This window comes from Ascidiella aspersa, chromosome 6 (genome assembly GCF_963924565.1).
Source record: "Ascidiella aspersa chromosome 6, kaAscAspe10.2, whole genome shotgun sequence".
Taxonomy (NCBI): Eukaryota; Metazoa; Chordata; class Ascidiacea; order Phlebobranchia; family Ascidiidae; genus Ascidiella; species Ascidiella aspersa.
The window spans coordinates 11,305,367-11,329,405 of NC_139452.1; the positions used below are offsets into that span (position 1 = coordinate 11,305,367).

General features: G+C 37.6%; 1 protein-coding gene across 1 annotated transcript; it reads right to left on the reverse strand.

Annotated features, from left to right (window-relative positions):
- Positions 1-820: 820 nt before the first annotated feature.
- LOC146139720 (ferroptosis suppressor protein 1-like) lies at positions 821-10,535 on the reverse strand. The gene is made up of 8 exons (XM_083392135.1): positions 10,032-10,535; positions 7,822-7,937; positions 7,060-7,182; positions 6,065-6,157; positions 5,460-5,568; positions 4,839-4,991; positions 2,888-3,091; positions 821-1,853 (listed from the first exon to the last, which is right to left on the reverse strand). Exons 1-8 carry the CDS (start codon positions 10,189-10,191, stop codon positions 1,699-1,701), a joined length of 1,113 nt encoding a protein of 370 aa, XP_083248261.1. The 5' UTR covers positions 10,192-10,535; the 3' UTR covers positions 821-1,698.
- Between the last annotated feature and the right edge of the window lie 13,504 nt (positions 10,536-24,039).

Sequence of the window (24,039 nt, forward strand, 5' to 3'; positions counted from 1 at the left end):
CATGTAACTCAAAAAAGTTACCTAAAATATTTTAAAACTAAAGCAATTTTACTAAATTCATTCAACCAAGTAAAAATAATATTGTCAATTTATTTTGCCTTAAAGACGTAACAAAAGTAAAATAATATAAAAACAAAGCGACTTACAGTAAGTGCACTTAAATCAAGCGAAGACAAAGTCGAGTTTCTAAATGTTTGGTTGTAGCGTAAAAACCTTTTCGAGTGACGGATTTAGTCATGACTCCGCCAAACTCTATTTTTAATCTGTTTTAAATCCTAAAAGGAAATTGTTTTCGCGCTTCATGTGAATATCTTTTGTCTTTCTTGTATGACTCCACGCGATTTTTTTGGCATATTTACCGACAAACTTACCCTGATATTGACATTGGGGCGAACTTTTTACGTATTTTAACCTTAATTGTTGGGTCACGCGCACCACAAAATGATAAAAGACAGTGTATCAAGCAATGCACATTTTTATCTGTGCTTAAGTTTGATTTGTATATAAATTCTTACGGTATAAAATCGTATGTAAGCCTACATATTAATATCACAGGTACTGAAATTAAATTGTCTCATATTGCCCCTCACTCCTGGAAAATTTTGTTGCATGTTTAATTGTAAACTATCGGCTGTAACATGCGGCTTTAGCAAACTTTAACACCGCGCCAGCCGACAAAGCATTTAGTTAAATCCTTTCAGACAGAATCAGCGGTTAACAGTAAAATGGTAATAATCGCCTTTGCTGTTTTAGAATGTAGGTTACATGTTCTCCGATAACAGCGAAATAAAAAAACACAACACGTGTTATGAAATTTATATTTACCGAACGTGAAGCGTCACATAGTGCATCGTTTAGGCATAAGTAAAACTGTTATGTTTAAAAAATATATTAAAAATATATTTTAACATTTATTGGCGGTCTGACGAATTCTTAACATCACTTATTGTGCCAACAGTGTGAAATTTATTGTTACCAAACGTGGAGCGCCATGCATTAACGTTTCAAATAAAGACTTGAGATTACATCTACTTGCAATATGTTTAACCAAGCAAAATTGAGGTAGAATTTGCAAAGAAACGCGTTTAGTGTCGCAGTTTAAACAGTAAGCAATTTATATTTCGAACGGGTTACGGGTTTGTCTGACGTTGAACGCAGCTAATGCGTAACCGTAAAAACTAAATTTAAAGTCATCACATTTGCGAAGGTAAATTATAAAGCGTAATCAGCAAATTCACAGGTTAGTTTGTTAGTTTTTTTAAAAAGCCCTATATTACGTGGCTTTAGAAAACTTACTCGGCATTTATGTTAAATTTCAATTTACCGGACGTATATCTCTATGACAGTTTAAGGGCAATATGTTGAATGTCGTTTGCTTTACCTCCTTTTTATTAAACCAAACCGAGAAAAACGTAATATGCAATAGTGATGAAGAACCAACACCATAATTGATTGGTTAAGTACGCAAATTTCAGGTATAGATTTACAGGTGCAATTAATTTGCATATATGGTTAGAAACTCTATTTAATCTGGGCAGCGCTGGGTATTTCATCTAGCAGCGTATATAAAGTGTCAATAGGTCTATGCTGAATGAAGTTTATCTTTGTACAAATATATCGATTGAAGCGATGCGTCGAAAGAAACCTATATCACACATTAGCAATATATACAAATTCTAAAACCCAAAAGGTCGAGACTCAGGACGGAAGCTTCAATCCCAGCTCTTCCCAGGTCTTGGTGCTGTACATATCGTGACACTTGTATTTCTGGCACATCTCGTCGTCTAGCATGTAACCCCCGAAAAGGCCAACACCACCTTTGCGTCCCACCGGCACAATCATCTCAAAGTTGTCTGAAAAGGCAGTTTCAAACTAAGGTAGTTTGATATATTGCATAGCAAGAGCCCCAAACTTTGTACGATAAGAGATTATTTAAAGGCAAATTCAGAAAATATCTATACTGATGTACAACAGTTTCATTTTTCAATTTCTTAAAAAAACGCAGTATTTGATATTCCAGTTTAAGCAGTCCATTTCACGCGATTTCACAGCGATATTTCGACATTTTAGCTTAGGCGTTCTACCATTATGCAGGTTAGGAACATGTTAATTAATAAGACAACGATGCGTTTTTCCGAAAAGATGATCAAGCCTGACCTTATCGTAAAACTTGCATTTATACCTTCATAAATGTTGGTATGCTTGACACGTCGGTTTATTTATTTATCCTGCACCGATAAATCGATTATTTTTGCCTCAAGTCAAGGCAACCTAAATGTATCCTGGTGTTTATAGCCTTGATAAAATATCACGAGATCCGGATTTGTCTTAAGCGTCCAAATCAGTGTTCTTTAGCCGGGTATACTGTATAACTAAGTGTATATCGGATTACAGCTTGGGTTTGCAACTGACAAAAGGTATACGAAAGGTATACAGATTAGGTCAGTATTAATCCATGGCACAACTGTGACATATTTTATGTTTATTTTTATCCTGACCTGTGTTGTATTTTATAGCAGTCAGAATTCTCAAATTGTTATGTTTTGTGTCTACACATATAGCGCAATTTAATCACTTTGCAACACAAAAACTATATTGCTTTTTGCATGTTGTGCAGGGACGTATCCAGGTGGATTAAATCTCATATGGACTTTCATATATTTACTCGAGTTGGTTGCACCTTTTCATCCTAAAGGCGCATTTGCGTGACTTAGTATTCTTCGTGGAACCATACAGCTGTTAAATAAATAGCTCACAATCGTTAGCCAAAATCGTTACTGACATAACCATGATGACATGTTTCCTCCAATCAAAAATCTGGCAATTTAAAACTGAAAACCAGGCAAGTCAGTGTACAACTTAAATTTAACGCAAGGTCGAATTTTACCTGAAGGCACAAACGCCGGAACTTCTTTTCCTTCGATGATCGCTTTCAGGTTGGCGGCCAAGTAGTCGGAATGCTTTTTGCCGGTGTAGGCCATCTTCTCTTCCCGGACTGCGTTTGCGTCGCCGATCGCGAAGATATCGCCGCAACCCTCCACCAGGAGGCGCTCGTTTACACGAATACGACCGTCAGCTTCCATCGCGCTTTCTATAGTGACATGAAGTAAAAAAGATAATTTTAAACCAGAGCCCACAAAATGTATAAACTTTTAGTTTGGCAGATACAAAAATACTAGATCAGGTGAAGCCAACTTTGTCTGATTACGATCGACTGAATTATTTTTTAGAGACTCTCGATCGACTGGTTCGGTATAGAAAGTCACAAGGACACTTTTTTAACATTTTGAGCGTTAATTGCATTCCAAGCCAACGATTGAGGTAAATTTGTTACGTCAAAAAACGCTTTATTAGGCTTGCCAGATGACGATTGGTCACTTTAATGATCCGCTTGAATGGGACAGCTACTTTATTGACGTAACGCATATTCGACGCGATCGACCAGTCAAGCGACGTGTTGAAGTAATCCCTATAACTGACTAATGATTTTTCAACTGGGTAGTGAAAATTAATATTTGATATAGTATGCTGCATCATAGTGCAGGGGCCCGCAAATACTTTTGGCGCGACCCAAAATTACCAGTACCATGGTCTCGCGACCCAAATACTTCTTGAGATGTTTTTAATAAATAGCAACACAGAAACCATGTGTTTTTTTAATTAGAACAAGTCTGTGTTATGTTTATTTTAAAAGGGTTCTGTAACACAACTGAATATAAGTCTTGAGTTTTACTACGTGTGATGTCTCATTCGTATGACAAATATAGCAACCAATATGTGTTCCTTTAGTTGCAGCCCCATTAACTTCCCACCATAACCCATCCAACCCCGGCCGCTACTTAGCTTACTGCAATAATTACTGGCAAGGGGTTTAATGATTTTTGGCGCGACTCACTAAAAATGCCCGACGTCTCGCAATGCTTTCAGAAAACTCAGCGTTATAAGGCGCGGATTCAAGGATTTTTGGGGCGGCAATATATTTTAAGACATGATGTTACAAAATTAAACTAAGACGCAAAATCTTAGCACAAAAACGTTAAATAACCCTGCCTTGTCCAGCCTAACTCAATGCGTCAAGCGCAACCAGATTGTCTGCATCTGGTTTTATTGGCAAAACTTTTCATCTAAAAGGTTGGTCGACGCGCTTGACCACACAAAAATAGATTTCCACATCACGTTAGTGCCCCACAGCTGTATAGAAAACGCATTAACCACATAAAGATTCGCGTAAAGCGTCTTATAATAGCTTGTTTATATCGTGTAAGTTTGTGAAAAACTACACAACCTGGTTAAGCAGTTTATGTTTGCCAAAAAGTTAATATTATCAGACAAAATAATAATAGAATGCAACATGCTCACGACGCTTTGGTTAAAAAAAATGGGCTAAAAAGTAGAATAATGTTTTTTGGAAAAACATACTAGGAAGTCAACCCAGCTAAGCAGATTAGTTTGGTGTTTCGGTAATGGCCAAAAATAGTGTTAGGTTGCCAGTGCTCTTTTCCCTCACCTGGATCAAACAAAAGTCTCACGACATTTTACGGGCTTAGTGTGTACATTTCGCGTGACAATGCTAGTCGCGCTCAAGTAAGACGGCTCTTGTGTATAATTTAGTGTACTAATGAAAACAATTAAAAACTTACCAAAGATAGGCTGCTAATAAAATACATTAAGGCTTTTGCGACCCAAACCTAAGGGTCCCGCGTCCCAAATTTGGGTCGCGACCCCGTATTTGCGGACCCCTGTCATAGTGTACCGCCCAGGTGTAAAGAGTAATGGCGACCCAGTTTTTAGGTATTTTTTTCGCAAATTGAAACAACATGCAACTCGATTAGGCCTACCCAATGCAGGTTTGCAAAATCCGGTCAAGACCTTGGTTCCGATACACGGAATTACCAGGTCCGCTTCTATTGCCTTGCCGCTCGTGGTTTGCACAAGTTGACAGTCGACGTGCTCGTTCAACTTTAGTTCGTCGAGATTCGTGACGCGGTCTCCTGGAAAAGGACGATTGGGTTCGGTCTTTGGTTTATCTGCTTCCTTGCTATGTAACAGCAAGGTAAAACGGAAAACTGGATTATGCTTTTTTATGCCAATGAAACAGGGTTGATTGTGTTATGGGTAACAGTTTAGTTACCAATGGAAGTTTTCTGCTGGTACGTAGTTGCCAGAGTGAGTAATCGATTGCCGATTTTGATGTCATTTTTTTCAAATTATTTAAATGAAGTTGTTGCTCCTGACAGGATTTAAAAATTATATATATATATAATATCCACACAAAGCTGGTAAGCTACGTACCGGTAACGAATAAAAAATTAACATCACAGTACTGACCTAAAACCAATAACTTTGAAAGGTTTATAACACAAGGCCTAGCGATGCACTTTAATTAGGTAAGAAGGAAGGCAGCAAAATAGCACAAACAAAATGCGTTATGTTTCAAAATGGTAATGAGCATTACGCACCAAGAAGAAGGTTGATGCCTCTTTCCGCCATTTTAACTTTTAAAGCCGTTTGTAAATCGACTGGAGCGTTGGCCGACAGAACAGTGTTTCCCGCTTGTATTACAGTGACCTGTTGGACAAAAAGTTTGTGTAAGGCCGAGTCTGTCATCATGATGGAATTTCAACTGACAAGTAGATGTGGTCAAATGTTGCGTTAACTTTACGACCACTGATTTTAAAGCTGGAAGAGTTAAATAAACCACCGAGGTTACCCATTGTTTTATAATGGATGGTCACCGATGGTAGTAGTCTAATACGCAAAACTTCTCTGTATAGCCCGCAGAAAAAGAAATAAGTGATACAATTTCTTGTATAAAAAGGGAAAAATTGCATTTTGCGGCGATAAACAGATTAGTAAACTGAAACGCTTTAAATGATTGGTGTAAAAGTTTTCCTTCGGTCGATATCAATAATGAAACATCATGTAGCTGGAATTTAAGTTAGTAGGTGGTGTTTCAGCACAGGAGGGACCATTGGAGTAAAAACATCATGTTGAGCAGAAAACATGCATTAGAGAGTTGTATCACCAACACTATTAGCCTCACGCATATAAAAATCAAAAGTACCTCCTTGTCAGGAAAATCAGTCTTGATTTCGCCAGCAATTTCCACTCCGACGGCTCCGGCACCGACGCATACGATCTTCTGCGACTTTTTGACCTTTAAAAATATACAACTGTGATCGCTGAAATAATATGAGGAACGACCTTAGAGTGGTAGGTTGTTTAAAGCCAATGTATATGCTTTTTAAACATCATTTAAACTTTAAAGCCCAATTTTTGTTTTTGATAGATCAGTGAGCTCAACCTTTATTCCTCTTAAATTTTGCTTCCGGTCGGTCCATTAATAAAAACTACATTTTAGATTTCTTTTTAAAAATAGAATAATTTTGTTTTTAAACAATAATATAAATTATAAATGACAGAAAACTCAATTTAAATCAACGAAGTTGTTTTTTAACGTTTAACTGGCGAATAATTACACAAAAATTGTGCTGTGATATTGAAACCACAAATTCGAGTTTTACTCTCGAATAAAGTAACTTAGGTTTCGCATAATCTCCGTAGAGCGAAAGGCCTTTTTCGTTTTTCGAAATACCGTTCCGTGGTTCCTTAATGGAGGGGGTGGATTCGGTGAGTCGGCGATGGCTTTCTGTGTACTAATGATACGCAAGCCGTAATCCTTGATCAAAAAGCAGCTTTAGAAGGGCTAGATCGTATGTTTGTGCAACTGTGCATATTTCATTGAGTAATTATTGTACTGCAGATCCCCTTCAATACGAAGTTGCTTGTATTAACATATTGTGGCAAGCATTGGAGTATGGTTGTTTCTCGACTCAGTCCTACAGCTTGTGTAGCTTAGTTGGTATAGCGACGGTCCAGGTATGACCGGAGGTCATGAGTTCGAACCTCACTGCAGGATAGTTGTTTTTTAGCTGTCCTGCTCCAATCATTGATCAACAGATTCGGTGAATTCTGCGATGGCTTTAAAGCTTAGGTGTACTGATTTCAATGTTGTATTGTTTTACAACTGGTAGTTAATTGCACAAGTTTATAACTTACGGCCTCGTTTAGTTTCCTGTAGAGCTTTTTTGCTTCTTCCATGTTGATGTCTCCGAACTCTCCAGTTTTACCGGGAAAACGGTTGTTGGTTCCGCTTGCTATAACCAAGTAGTCATAACTTATCTAAAAAAATAATAAAATATGCTTGTTCTGCTTAGAAAGTTCTACATGAATTCTTTGTTGTATCTTCTTTTTAATCTTCGACGAGCCTGCAAATTATCTGAGTCACTGAGGGAATTGCGGTTGTCGCTTTATATTTAGGGATAAAAAACAAAAACAATATTTCTAAAAAAATTATCTATTTTTGTTTTACCAACGAATGAACTCACTAATTATGCAACGCCAAGCTTCAGCATATTTAAATAAGGGTATTTCCAAAGGCGTAACAAGGAAAGGGTGCCAGACCCATTTCTATAAACTATACGTTTTACGTCTATATCTAAGTAAATGAAAAAGAAAATTGCGCCTCGGGGAAATGTACTAATCCTTTATGAAATAATTAAGTGTTTTGAAAAAAACAGTTACCCGAGAGAACTTGAGCCACGCCATTCATTACGGTTAGTGAAGCACTGATTAATACGATTATTATTTCCAGATGAATTGATGTGTTTTTTTGCCTTACAAAACAACGCTTTCGGTTTATAAGGAACAACAACAAACCCCCAAACAAAACGATGTTTTAGGACTTAAAACCAACTTTGAGGTACGTTGAATATTAAACATGAATCCTACCAGTAATTTAGATAATATCAAATGATTTACCCTTGTACCGTTGTCCAACAGCAAAAGCTTTTCGTCCTTTAGAATGGCAGTTGCCCTTTGCTGTACAAAGTCTTCCAGGAACTTGGAATATGGAATGAAAACGTTCTTCAGAAATTCTAATTACACCAATAAGAGTTTAACTATCCGATTCCGGACTTTCTTCAAGTTTGAGTAAACAGTCTGATAAGGTTGGGACGTAGAATTTGAGTATTTGAAAATCCGTTTGCACGCTATACGTTAAAGTTTGGGTGTTTGCGAAATCAACTATTGCAAATATCATAATATTATATTAAGCGAATTCACGTTTGATCAGCGAAAGTGGAATAATTTTCCTCTCGGAATTTAGGGCAATTTTATAAAATGACGGCACCAAAATACGTAATAAGGTGACGTCATAAAACATGCAATCTCGGCCAGTAATGAAATCTTAGGCAAAAATTTACATCGAGATGGCGACAAAGCATTTGCCAGAAGCTAAAGTTGATTGCAGCTCATAACTGGCGAAGCGCGGTCAGTATCTGCATGGACCTTTTTAGTGTTGAATATAGAGGAACATTGGCGGTGGCCAACTCCACGTTTTTAGCGAGAAAAAAAGGAAAATTTAACTTAGCGTTGTAAATTGTCGAATACACACTTGCTAATCAGTCAACCTGAACGAAAAACGGCGAAAGAGAAAAACATCCTACGCTTATCAACGTTTGTACACACAAGAGTCGAAAAACGGCGTTTTTCGTTTGAATTCGCATTAGCTTAATTTCCGCTTCGGGCAGTAAGTTAAACCCTCATAAAAAACAATAATATCACTTACCACAGGGGGGGTCTGAACCCCCTCTGGCAGGAAGTATATATATATATATATTTAGTCAACGAAACCAAGTGGCTCTTTCAAAGTTTAGGGTTGTCGACGCGTGGTCTAAAAAAATGAAAATTGTGGAAAACAGTAACCTGGATGCTAAGGCAGTCTTCTACCCTATTAGATCTTTACATGTCTTTTAACTTGCTTGGTGTAAACGTCGTGTTAAGTGCGTCAAAATCTGTCGCGATCGCTTTTTCGTTTAAACATTAACCAGGTTCGGTATGCATCTCTAAGCAGCAGTAGTGTGTCATATCACACTCCGTTAAATCCCACGAAAACTTGACAAAACGATTCCTTCTGCAGTCTGAAGGTCCCATAAGATCAAGTTTTTTCAATAATTAGCAACAATTTCCGGATTTTCGCCATAAACATGTCTGTAACTAAAGTTACCGTTTTTTTGACGTAAAAATGGAAAAATGACTGACGTAAAAGTAACTTTATTAAACAAAACAATCAGAATTGATTTTTTTTATATAAACTCGTTTCTCTATGAGTTGTTTAGATAAGCAAACATATTGGTACAGGATACTCAATTGTGTATAAATGTTGTTAAATAGAGTTTTATCAAGTGTCGCAAAACGGGTCTATTTGTAGTGTCACATTTAAAGATGATTTTCATATTGCTTTTTACCTTGGTTTACCTTGAAAGTGAATACGGTGCATGGTTTTATCACACATCTTTAAACAACACTGGTCTACAGCGGTACAGCCTAAATGTTTCGTTTTAGTAATAGTATAATCACCACTGACATATAAATTAATTAACGCAAAGACCAAACAAAAAAGCGTTAGCCGAGTATGAACATGATGTATCATACAAATCATGCAGTCATTACTGTTTCAAGTTTTATCTGTTTTACTAGATGTGGATACTTTAAGGCCACCTCGATGTCTCAGAAGATTCAATGGAATGTAGGCGACAACTTAAGGACTGTCGAACAGTTTGTTTTGTTTAGACCTACCTTTGTCGTCCAGGCCCAGTTTGAAAACACAAGGGGTTTGGGATACAACGCGATACTACACGTGTTGAGTAAACAGGAGAAGAAAGTCATTAGTGGGGAGCGCCAGCGCCTTCACTATCAGATTGATCTAATACATTATATGTCATTCACCGGTAAAAGAACCTGCAAATCAGCAGACATGGTGCTTTTGGCGAAGTAGTAAATCACTTGGTCGACCATTTTGCGGTAAATTTGGTAGATGAAAAAATTTTAGTCAAAAGCAAAATAGATCTTAATATCAGTCAGCCTGATATACAGCAGTTTAACTGTTTCCTTTAAAAAGGAGTGTGGAGCGCATAACTAACCGTTTTTCTACGCGCCACACCAACGTTTTAACTTTGTATGGAACTCACCCGGTTCGACAATGCTTCTCAAAGCAGCCACGCAGTGCATCATCGCGTCTCTGGGGTCTACAACAGTGACTTTACAGAACGACTCCTTCTGCAGCAGACGGCCAAGATATGCTCCTGTGTAGCCGGCACCAACTATTACGACCCGGGGTACTTTATTCATTTTGACTAAACAGACTGGAGCAGAATAATATCAACTTGAATACAGTCTGCGGATTTTTTAAACTGTGTTAACAAATTAGAAGAACTTGGTCTATTTTGCGGTGCAAGGCAGAGACGATAACCTATTAATAGCTGCAAGGCCAAACAACATGCTAAATTACATTCACAGAAATATTTTTAATTGTCGTGCTGAAATCATTTAGGAGACCAACGTTATTTAATATCGAGTGATATTAATATTTATTAGACACCATTATCAATTGTAAAAGCTTGCCGAATAATCCATGCCATCTTCCAAAGCATGTACGACTTTGTACTTTTTATTGCAGCATTAAAAACAAACACCAGCACTATGTGGACGAGAAAGGTAAACTAAAAATCGTCAATGCTGCAGCGTTGAACAATTTGCACCGGCATGTGTATTAGCGGAAACCAATCAATCATAAAAGCGAACAACAACAAAACACGAAGAAAACAACCAAAAAAGATTCGCAGTACGCTCCCCTCTATCTGTGGCCGCAGGCTCGCTCAGTAACCGTGCCACTTCAACCGCACGAATTTCGGACACGCCTATTAGTACTCTTCCTCCAAAAGACTGAGGCCTTATCAAAGTGTTATTGTTACTGATTGTGATGAATATGACAAATGTGCCGCTTAAGCCATAAGGCACCCCTTGCCTGTGAACACAAACCCTGCCAATGATCTTTTGCCTATAAGCTCTAGCTAGCTGATTGGACCCAACCTATTTAATACATGTTTACCAGTTAAATTCGCGAAATATAAACCATGTGTTGTGTAAGTTATGAACGGTAGAATTGATCTTGAAACGTTTTTACGATCGGGGCTAAGTTATAATCTATAAAGTAATAAAAAATTCCTCAAACTTGAAAAATCAATTATGTCAAAAATATTCTTTACTACTTAGCACACGTGGCATTAAAATGACGTAGGATAAGATATATTCACAATTCCACAAAAAAAAGTAACCGTAAAATAATTACATTGACAAGTTGAATAAACTCATTTTATAGCATATTTCGGATAACTTATGCTAAATTTATGCGCAGGCTAAACCAGGTGCAATGGCTGTTTGAACTGGTTTGCCAGTTGTTGATACAATTAGGCTTGTCAAAGCAATTTATTCTTCGTCTTGATTTTGGGTTATATGAGAACATTCTTCCAAAAAATAAAGGTTCGGTCAACGTATTCGCGATAAGTAAATTTTTGTTTTACAGCAAATCTTGTCCGTCTCTAAAATGTTGTCACAGCATCGTAGATATCCTTGCGCTACCAACAAGTTTCCTAACTCTATCTTAATAAATACAAGTACACTCAAACATAGAATTTTAAAAACATAACACTTTGTTGAGCTCTCCGCAAATTTACTTCGAAAATGAAAGCTTTGTCACTTAACAAAAGACACACGACATTTTTATTCCTAAACCTTTTAATCTTTTGTAGCAAACAATCCAAATGAATCTTGCTGCTGCATAGGTAGCCTACAAAAAAATAAGTAGGCCTTGTGCTCGTTATGCTTCAATGCCCTTGGGCCTGGAAAATCAGCGGCTTAGTTTGTGACCGCTCATACAACTAAAACTGCTTCACTGGTTAACTGCCTTTTTTCCCCTTTCTTCCTTCCACATTTAGCTGAGATTATACAGATTCCAAATTAATTTGTCTGTAGAATGAATACAATTAAATATAATTTGACTCTTTTAGAAGCTGATAGCTCTTGAGCCGAATTTTTTTAGTTTGATTGTCCGCAATTTAACCACCTTTTCATATATCTCGCTTCAACAAATACGCGGCAATGCTGGCACCTGCTGAAATTAGTTACAACGTTGTCAACCGTGTTTAAAAACAAAACATTTTAAATACACGCCAAATTAAGTCAATAGGAAAATGCCTGGCTTTCAGTAAGATAAGTCCGTTCATCGGTAACGGAATAAAATGTCAAGTATTGAACATCCTACTCCCGGTCAAGCATTCAGGTTCATCCCAGTTTAAGTCTTCTGACAATCGTTGGTAAAAATAAAATTTAGCATAACTTAATAGTATTACGAACCTAATTAAAGTAAAAACATGCCTAAGGTTATTAATCCTCATCAGTTAATATCGCTTAACCTGAACTAAATATATTTAACCGAAATCAAAATGCACAGTGTTGCAAACAAGTGTCTCTAAATCTAGGTGATTCATTTTAGAACAAGTGAACCGCACACTTCAAAACTTTGGGTCACTAACAATTACTCAACGCTCAACCAAGGCTTATACATTGTATAGGTATTGGCTCAACCACGCTGTTAATATTACGCGCCAAAACTATCCATTTATCTGTCGCAAACATAATCTAACAATGCTAAACATTTTGCGAAAGTTAGTGCTGGTTAATCATTAAATACGCCAAGAATAAAAAAAAACAGCGCCAAGGAAACGCACTGCGGCTTCCTCATTATTTGAACCGCATACTTGACTGAAAAATATCGATCTAAAATCACATCGCACAACTGACAAAGTGGTGCTGGTGGTCTTTGTCTAATCGTTTGAAACATTTCAACAGTCATTAAGTTCGAAAGTTACTTTGTTTACTGTTATGTTGCTAGTAGGACTATTTTTACTGGTAGTAGCAACGTTATTTTGTTTACATAATGCATAGCTTACCGTGCAATGTTATGCGTAAAGTAAATATTTCTCAAACAAGTTCTTACACTCTTTTATCGTTTTTGTTCGTTTTTGTCATGGTTTTACAAACTGTTCGAGGCGGCGTGCTTTTGAAGTAAGTGGGCCACGTGTCTTAATCTAATGAGAAACCAAAATCGAGCGAAAAACGTCTTTTTGTTGTTATCTTTTGTTTGGTCGACCGTAAAGGCTGGATAGTTTATCTCTTTCGTTATGTGTTTAGGTTGACTGATTAGCAAGTGTGCATTAGACAATTGACAACGCTAATTGACAAAGTCAAACCTTCTTTAGTTTTTTCTCGCTAAAAAACGTCGAGTTATACGCATTATGTTCCTCTCTGTTCGGTCTCTGCGCTAATATCCAATGTTGGTGTAACATCAACATTTGCTTAACTGAAGCAGATTCTTAAAAGGAGGTATAATGGTGACCAAAGTCTCCATTTTTGAGTAATGATGGTTAACGCAAAATTATGCTCTTTAAGCATATTCCAAGACCAAGTGCTAAGTGTGCAATAGACACAACTTATTTCCCCTCAACCGCAGCTTGTAATTTAGCTGACTTGGCACACAGCTCGGCGAAGATGTTGCACTAATCGTGGTAATAACACCCGGAAAAAACGATCTTCGTTTAGTATTGCAGGTGGTGAAAAACGTGTGATTCTACCACAATTAATAACACATATTTCACGGTCTTGGTTTGTTTTTTTGCCTGAAGTTAACGATTGCACAGTGCACACCGTGGTTTCGCTGCTGGCGCCTGACAGGATTGTCGAAGGCGCACGTGGTCGCTTTTGCTGGACGTATTTGGCTGTTTCTGATTAGTTTTTTATCACGTTTTGCAATCATCAATCTGTAACGTCATACTGTCACTGTTTTATGGCGTCATTATTCATTAACGCCAGATAAAAAATAGGGGAATTCCCTAAGTTAAAAATTCAGGAACCCCCCTTTTTAATTTTCTGGTTACGCTCCTGATTGCCCCTAAAATATTCTTCAGGACAATATTGTTGCAACCTTAGGCAAAAAAAGTATCACAGGCAAACAACAAAGGAACATCACTCAGTGGAATTCCATTACTTGAACAGGTGTCGAAACGTTGGTATTTTATAAAAATTTGGCGGAAAGAACAATTTTACAATTGTAACATTGCCTGGCAGCAACAAAACTCTTTCGACGTGAGTGGAATATATTAGCCAAATTTACACTTTGATTCAACACTTTATTTCGCAATGACGTCAATCGGAGCTTGACTGTTTTCCAATAGTGAAATTCAAGAAATCGATTTATTCGAACGAACAACAATTTCAGTGTATTGAACTTAAACACCTTTTTGCACCTCGGTAACCCAAGCGTTTGATAAGGCCGCGTTTCCGTTTTGTGCTTTTAAAATAGCAAATTCCAAGTATAGCGACGGCTCCAGACACAACAGGTCGCAGTGAGGGGGCGAAAGAGAAGGTCCAAATTACAGATCCACTATAAAACCATTTTTAGATGGGTATATCGGCCAGTGCATAATTTTCAACCTTTGAACTTGTTTCCAGTTTGTCCAAATGATTACGACTGATTCAATAACAACTTTTACTGTTGGGTTTCGCTGGAGAACTTGGTCACATCAAAGCTTCATGATGTTCGCGAACCACTGGATGAATACTTAGGCTGTCACGCAGCACATGAGGCAAAGCGCTTACAACTATTATTTTATTAATGGCCGTGATATTTGCGATGATTTACCACTAAGAAGTACAACACACACAAAAAAAAAACACAGTAACTAAATAAATGAAAGTATTCACGACCTCCGGTCAAGCCGGGGCCGTCGTTCTACCAACTGAGGTATGCAGGCTCAGAGAGGAGCGAGTCGAGAAACAACCATACGCCAATGCTTGCTCAATCTAATAGTACATGCAACTTCATATTGAAGGGGATCCACAGTACCATATCATTTATTTAATGAAACATATGTACACACATATGTGTGTTAACTGTTAACAAATGAGATCTAGCCCTTCCGAAGCTGCTTTTTGACCAACGATTACGGCTTACATATCATTAGTAAATTGAAAGCCATTGCAGACTCACCGAATCGATCAATTGTGCAAGCAAGGCAGGCTAGTAAAACAACTAGCCTGCAGTGACCGGATCTCGTGAGTTCGAACCTCACTGCAGGCTAGTTGTTTTTCCAGAGCAGGCTAGAAAAAAAAACTAGCCTGCTGTGACCGGAGGTCGTGAGTTCGAACCTCACCGCAGGCTATAGTTGTTTTTCTAGCCTGCTCTGCCTGCATCATTGATCGACAGATTCGTTGAGTCTGCAATGGCTTTCAGTGTACTATTTTTCGATTATTTGAAACTGCATTTTGCAGAGGGCCTCATGGACTCGTGATGTACGACCTCGCCGAAAAAGCTTATTGAGATTAATTAGATGAAACTGGCGAGTTTGAGCAAAACAATTAATGACTTATAAGTTTATATTGCAAAATTGTTCTTATACCTACTTGGGCAATATCCTTCAGGACAATATTGTTGCAACCTTAGGCAAAAAAATTTAACAGGCAAACAACAAAGGAAAATTACACAGTGGAATTCCATTGCTTGGACAGGTGTCGAAACGTTGGTACTTTATTAAAATTTTGCGGAAAGAACAATTTTACAGTTGTAACATTGCCTGGCAGCAACAAAACTTTTTCGACGTGTGGAAAATATTAGCCAAATGTACACTTTTGATTCAACACTTTATTTCGCAATGACGTCAATCGGAGCTTGACTGTTTTCCAATAGTGAAATTCAAGACATCGCTTTATCCGAACGAACAACAATTTCAGTGTATTGAACTTAAACACCTTTTTTGCACCTCGGTAACCCAAGCGTTTGATAAGGCCGCGTTTCCGTTTTGTGCTTTTAAAATAGCAAATTCCAAGTATAGCGACGGCTCCAGACACAACAGGTCGCAGTGAGGGGGCGAAAGAGAAGGTGCAAATTACAGATCCAATATAAAACCATTTTTAGATGGGTATATCGGCCAGTGCATAATTTTCAACCTTGTTAGAAACATTTTGGGGAGTCTGTGGATTAAAAGGTGGCGTTGCAATTAGGTATGTCTAATAATATCGGATAGAAGCCAGTACCCAATGCCAAGTGGCAGTACCGGTGGACGCAGATACTAGGGTTGTATCGATATTGATGAATTTAGGCATTTCATCAATGGTTTGTGTTGTAACCGAGCTCCTCCCATTCAGAAAAGTATCGTTTTGAGAAAATACACTGTTAACAACAATAGGTAACTTGGTATCCCTGTGCTAAAGTATTTTTGCTTAACAACCCGGAAAACTTTACGGCTGCACGCTTCAATTTGATTTTGCTTATTTAGGCATAGAAATCAATAACGTCATTTTTGACCAGATTAGATAGGTAGTTCTTTTGCCCAAAATATCGGATATATTGGTATCGGAATAACATACGAATATTGGACATTCCTGGTTGCATCTACGGACAATTTCGAGAAGTCGATTAAGATATTTAAAGCGACGTAAATGTGTCCAAACCAGTGTTTGTTAACTTGTGCGCCATGAAAGTTTATTTAGGTGCGCAGAAGTAAGATTAAATATTGTCAATAAAAGATTTGTGTTTCTAAATTTACAGCTGAAAGGAAAGGCTCTGCAGACTTGAGGAAATCATTTTATATAATTCGACTGTTGTACAGTTAGGAAACGTATAACAAATGAATTAGTGTGTGCATGTTGTAATTCTTTCCAGCTGGATATTTGAACTATTTTCTAAAATTATTCATATGATGGATATGTAATGCCGGTCCAAACTTCGTATTGAATTGAATTTACACGTCAAGCGTCGGTTGGTCGAGTGTTGGCCATTGAGCACTTTTATAAAGCAAATAACGTCTGCGAATTTGTGTTTCCGATTAACAACATTATTTAACAATAATTAATTAATTCAACTTACAGTTCAGTTTTAGTACGTTCGCATATACTAATTTCCTAAACGGCAAGCCAGCCCGTTTTATTTTCATGCTTGTCTTGACAAATGGAATCCTGCGTTGTTGCAGTTGCCCCAGCGTGTAGAGTTAGCGTTCGTAATTATTGGCGTTAAACATAATTTGCAGCAAATTAATAAATTGAGTCAGCCAGTTTGGTTAAAGACAAATATTACTCCCTCAAAGCAGGGAGATGGTGTCAATCGTCACTCCCCCGGAGCGAATTTGCGTAGGAAACGGGGGTGCGAAATCGCAACCCTGTGGTCATATGCGGATCTTGGTGTATTGTAAAGCTCTAAACTTTGGTTCTTCTCCTATTTGCGCTTATGTAAATTACTAGCTCTAATATGTATACTTTTCATTGTAACCTAACCTTAGTTTTAATTCGATGTATTTTCCTTTCATTAAAATAAAAAAAAAGTAAAAAAAACTCTTTTGAGTTGCATTGACCAGGCTTCGTTATCGCATATTATTCAGTATTCTCTCGGTGGGCTGCGTGGCACAGCAGTTTAAGACAGTGGTTCCCAACCGGGGGTACTCGTACCCCTTGGGGTACGCAATTGAACATCAAGGGGTGATCCTTGGGCCACCGAGCAGCTTTTCAGCCAGAGCAGCTTTTCACCAGAAGTACAGGTTTGTTTTGGAATTGTAAATAATATTATGCCATTACGTTCTTTGCTATGATTTACGTGTTGCCTTGAATATAATCGAACCATCGTTTGAGCGAATTGTATCAATGAAGCAGCAACAAATATCTCGAAGCAGCAACAAATATGCAAACTGCATTACGGCACAACTTGAAGTAGCAAAAAAGCTGGGAACCCCTGGTTTAAGGCATCATATATGTATTGCCGATTACTCATGTATTGTTAGCTTGTTTAGTTTATTCCATAACAGAAGGTAGCAGAATATAAGGGGAACCATGGAGAAAGTTGTTGTGGCCTCGGAGAGAGACAGGGAGGTCTCTGTCGAAGAAAGGAAGTTCGAACGGTAGATGAAAAAAGCGAGAAAAAGGCGATTAACGGAATACCGCAGGGATGTGATCGCTACCCTTAAATACAGACCTACAGAGTCACTACAACATTGTTTAAGACTTTGTCCCTAAAACTTGACTCCCCTTAAAATTTAAGTGGAAGTCTCACATGAAATTTTCATAGTTCTTTCACTGCTACCTGAATATATTTATTGGAGATGGTTGAACAACAACCTGTTTAATGCTGCATTATTTATTTAGTGTGATACGCTTAAGGCCGACAACAAGCGTTCCGTAAATATCAGCCTAGCAATGCGCTGGCCAACTTGCAACGTAGAAAATCAACCGAACAGTGGATATTGTTTCGTGATCCAATGGCATGGCGTTTCGGTCCCTAGACAAGAACTTGCGAATTCAGAATTGCAAACCGCAGTGTCCCTCTGCAGCGAGACAATTTTACAAGGCAGGTTCGTCTCTAAACCGTAAAGCGTTTCACAGCAGCTTCGGCTAAAAATCAAAATCACCATTAGCGTTTCGGAATGGAAGTGCACACAGCACTGTGACGCGGTTTGCCAAACGCGCTGCGGCTTGCAGATCGGAAGTGCCCGGCTGCGTCACGTCCAAGCCGACATTCCTGCTTAATGCGCCGACATTGTGACAGTGTCCAGTTGTAAACATTTTAACTGCTGAACGTTTCGGGCAATAGTTGGACCTTCCAGCGTCTGTTCGAAATGCGACTCGTTAAAAATATCTCTATCAACTGGAAACTGTTAGGCCGACCTAGTGGCGTGGCACAATGGGCAAGATAAAAGAAACACTTCGGTAGTCGATTGCCCAATAGTTTTTGGCTACTTAAAGGATCAGGGCACGCAGCCGCCTGTGTCATTTCTCGTGGCGTCCCTTTTTGTGAAAAACGCCCTGTCTAGCCAAGCCTGCAGACGGGAGGATATTCCAACGCCTGTATACGACCGCTATCGATTTTTGCAAAGATAAATTAACTGAAATTAAAAGAGGAAAAAGTTAGAGTTTCAACCTGCTGGGTGTCGATAATACGCCAAGCCATGTTTAGTTAGTAACTTAATAGCGCAAAAAAATTAGTCCTGTGTTAGAAAAACAACAAAGAGCCTCTTGGTTTGTGTTGCTGAGGCCTAGTAGAGTTTTTATGTAAGTAAATTTCAGATTGAACGGCAAAAATTGTCAGACCCTTCAAGTTTATAGTACTTAAGTAACAGTTTCTTTAGCTAATGCTATGCGTTAAGAAAAGCAAGTGATAGTTTCGCCCTTTCGACTGTTTTTTACAGTTAAAATTCGTTTTTCATTGCGAATAGTTTAACATTTTCGCAGTTAGTGTTGTACACTTGGTATTAGAACAGCAACAGAAAATTCCTATGTTTAACTCCAAGCAAGCCAGAAATTTTTCTTTGTGTTTTGTGGTTTAACACTTATTGTGAGGTGGATTAGTTTCTGTCGAATTTCTGTCGACCAACCACGTTAGGTAAAATTTTCACAACGACTTTGTATTGAATGCATTTGAATTCGTTACTTCAAAACGAAAACGCCTTTAAACTAACTGGCCACAGCTGGCCGAATTTTGCAGTAACAGTTTATAGAGCACTTACTATTGGTCAAAAGAAGTGCCACACAAACTAATTCTCCTGCTAATAAATATAAGGTGGAGAATTATATTTGCGTGTATAAAGTGCAGGAAAAAACTGGAAAAAATGATACCTGGTAATATTTGAGAAAGGCCGCATAAATGTAATCATGCCCCCTAAATCGTTATTTAAGCCGAGATTAATGTAATTTAGAGTTATACATATGTCGATAGCCAACTATAAATAACACTGTCTTATTCATATTAATTGGAAGGAAGGAAGGCGGGAGGGAGCAGCACGCTTCACATTGCAGAGGGAGCAGCACGCTTCACATTGCAAATGTGGGCCGCACAGCCATTTTTAGTGGGCCGCGAGTTACTTTTGAATATAAAATTGTTATAATATGTTGTGGGCCGCGTGATAGTCGTACATTCATTCCACTTTATTTTAGTTGGTGGGTCATAGAAATGTTAAATTGGCTAAGCTTGGGAAGGCCCACGTTCCAAATGTGGTCCTGGGACCCTGTCGAACTATATTTTATGCCAACTTGAACTGTACGTAATTGAACAATTTTTTGCGCTTCGCGCGTATATTCTTCGTTTTATAGTATGTTTCACATTATGGCATGACAGTGTTTTAGCCACTAAGATGCCGTGTTATATTTCAGCTTAAAATCAAATATCCTAAATCCGTCACTTTTTCGTAGTGGTTTTACGTGGTGGACCTTCAATAGCTCTAAAAAGAGTACTTTGGGCCGCGACAAAAAAGTTTGCCGACCACTGACTTATATCGTAGCCTGATTTCGTGTAGCGCGATGGCGTTGGCTGGTAAATTGACTGTGAGTAGAACTTTCCATCTCCAATGATTCCGAACAAATTAGGCGTTGCAGGGCTAAACTCATTAAAATGTAAATAGTTAATTTTGGCGTTTAGATCCATACGATTTCAAAGTTGAGTCAAAACTCGTCATTTTCGCCTTGAATTAACCTCAATTTGGTAAGAATATTTTACGAAGAAAAACATCGAGAAGTTCGTGACTGAATTCTTTGGTTTAACGATTGACATAGAAACTAGCATTCTATTCGTTTCACGACACCATTACGCTGAACAAGTTCAAATTTCATCTGAAATAGGAAGTAATTCATTAGAAAAATTCAAATATTAGTCCACCTGAATGATTTAATATAGATTATTTTGTGGTGTTAATATAATAGAATAACCCAAAAAATAAGCGCAGTTTTGAAATTAAATAATATTATGCCATATTCTACATATTGTTTGTTACAAGACACAATCTTATAAAAACCACAATATGGAAGTCTGTTTTCCAGAAATTTAATATTTTAGTTTCATATTGAAGCAGACGCCAATCGTGCCCAACCCTAAAATCAGATAAATGTCGCGCAATATTTGCTGCGGCCGGCGAATAAAGCGTCGTGAAAATATTACAAAAACACTGGCCTTTGTAATACAGTTGTTTGCGCCCATGCGTAAGCACATAAAGCTTTAAGGATCTGTTTTGAATGCGTCATTGGTGCGAACAATAGTCTCTCTTTTGTACAATACACTTTATAGGGTGGTTGAATAGAACTCCATATAAAAATGACAGAAGGTATATTTGGAAAACGTTAGAAAACAGGAGTGTTGTCTTGTAATAACATCCGATAACTTGAAGATCACGAAAAGTCGATTTAGGAATTCAATAACAGGAATATATATTGTTAATTGTAAAGAAAAATTTTACACACGTTGAGAATGGTTTGTATTTTCGAAATGTTAGATGGTTGTTAACAAATCAAGGCGGATAAAGGGTATGATTTGATAAATCTTAGTTGAATTAAGTTTAATAAACAACCATCCATTCGTTAGCTTGTATGGGCGTTAAGTTTAAATTAACCTGAAGAAGGCGATGTGTGAACCGAGAAACGTTAGAAAACAAAAAGGAAATATTTAGATAGCAACAACAAACATTCTTTAGACTTCCTGTCTTGATAGAAGTCATTTATGTTTTTTCATCATTCAAATAAATTTATTCGAATTAGGCAGCTCATGATGAATTAGTTTGTGACGAAATATATTTCTCGTATAAATGACTAGAAACTTTCAAATGACTGACTTTGATCAAGAAAGGAAAGTCTAAAGAATATTTGCTCCCATTTAAAGTTATTTTGGTCATTTACGTGTAAGGGTGAAGAGATATATTATTATTTTACACATTCAGTTGGCCATTGTAGAAACAGATTATATATTGTTGACTTGATTATAATGGAGGATACTTAAAAATGTGAAACAGCGTGTTCGGGAAAATGAGAACATATTTTCTTGAACTTGGCATAGAAATAGTGATGAAAACTGGGTGACTTGAGAATTATAGTTTTGTGTGGTCCATCTGGCCCTCAAAGTTTTCCGGGTTGGAAAAAACATTGGGTATCAGACGAATAGTTGGGTAAAACCGATTTTAGAGTTATGCCATTTTAAATGTAATGTTCCAAACCACATAAAAGACAAATATTTTTTAGTAGTTTAACTAAAGCGTAATTAGGCTTATAGTATTTGTTTTAATGCGTAGCATTAGGCGTGCCTTAACCTTTGATGAGGCCATGTCCCCCTATCTAATAAAAAAAAAACAGCGATGATTACATGGCTTCCTACTATGTTTTGCCTTGTTTTAAAATTATTTTGGGGGAATTTGTTTAATGCTAAAATATCACCAAGAGTATAACGACCCTCTTCGAATAACAATTTTTATCAACCTAGACTAGATAAAGGATACAAACTCATACTAAAAACGTACTGGACGTTTTGCACTTCGTTCAAACTTTTGACGTATTTGCCGTAAGCTTAGATTAATGGCTATAACGACTTAATGTTAGATAGATGCCATTATATCTAGAGAGCGATATGTGGATATTAATCATGTGCTCAACGTCTCAAATTGAATATTTTGTCGATTTAATCAACAGACGCAATTATTTTGAGAACACTTTTGCCCCTCTTTTGGAATGTCTTTAGACAACATTTTGGTTGCACATGGGCGCACAAGTTTGAAAGGGAACAGAAAGTTTCCTTTAGTAGCCCGTGTGTCAAAAGGTTTAGTAGCCTACCCTCCAGGACTTAAAAACGTTTCTGTCCACGAACTTTGTCAGTTTACCGCAATTTAATAATGGTAAACAAACATATCTTGTGGTCTGCTTCTGTACGCATTTGCATTTGTTAAAGAAATGTGCAAATCGGTTTTATCTGACGTTTGTGTTGACATTTTGCATATCGCAAGTCGAATAAACTCAACATCGATGTAACACTTGTTTGCAATTATTGTAGTCCACGCACGCCTCGAAAAACTAGTTTTGCGCGACCTGTGCAACGGCCTTCGCATTTCGAAGCATTGTTATATATTACATTGTAAGCAACTACAATTTTTTAGTTTTCACTGTTTAAATTATTGTGCAAACAATATATTAAACACCGTTGTCCATTATGAATAAAGGCATATCAAAATGCCCGAAACTAACATAAATTCCGCGGCATTAAACAACATTACCATGTTCGACATATGTTTATAATAACCCATATTTGGGCCTTCTTTTTGAGAAGAAATTTTTATTGCTAAGTGTGTTTGATCAGCAACTGTATGGTTAATTGGTTACGTATCGACAAAATGATTTCACTACACAAGTGAGCCACTTTGACGTTGAAATCGATTTCGTCATGACACAAATGCGTACAATGGCAGGACACCAAACCTTTTATAAAACGCTGAGAGAACGGTCAGATTTTGTGCCAGGTTTATTTTAAGAGCAGCGTCTGTTTTCTTGCCTAACTACTCACATAGTTGATTTGTTCGTTTGGCAAAAGAGGACATATTGTTTAAGGTACACTATAAAATATCAGAATTACTAACTTGGTTATCGTAAAAATAATATAAGTGTTATTGCAATGCTCGTTGGTGAGCACGTTTATTGAGTTGTAAAACAATTCCAAAAAAAGTTCAGAAAGAACAACTTATAAGTATACGGAATATGAAAAATCTTGGCTCCGAATTTTTGCAGTTCGCTTTCATAAAAGATTAAATTGCGATTTTAGTTAAATTTAATAATAGCTAATATGTTTATATTTATGTTTCAGAAAAATCTAAAAAAATCCTTGTTGTACACTTTCGTTTGCTTTTCGCATCCGCGAGCCTTAAAAGGTGGACAGAACCGAAACGTAAATGGCGCGCAGTAAACAAGCTATTTCAATGAACTGCGCTGGTTCGGAGACCCGAATTTGAGCTCGATCGCCGCCCACGCGCTCTAAAAATCTATTCGGGGAAAATTTGAAAGAAATCGTGGCCAGCAGATGTTTTTATTGCGAGGTAAACGTGCAATTTTAACGGCTTTACAACTCACAGTCTCGACTGATTGACAGGCGGTACGGCGGCTTGTGATGCTAGGCCTGTTTGTTTACGTCTTACATAAATCGAGGGGTGTTACCGATAGCCTTGATTTTATATACCCGTCCGTTGTTCTACTATACACCAACATTCAAGTTGTGGCCTTAATGCAGTTGCGGTCATGTGGTTTATATCGGGTAGTTTCAACCGGTTTTGTTCGGCTGTTTCGTTCTTTTTATATTTTATA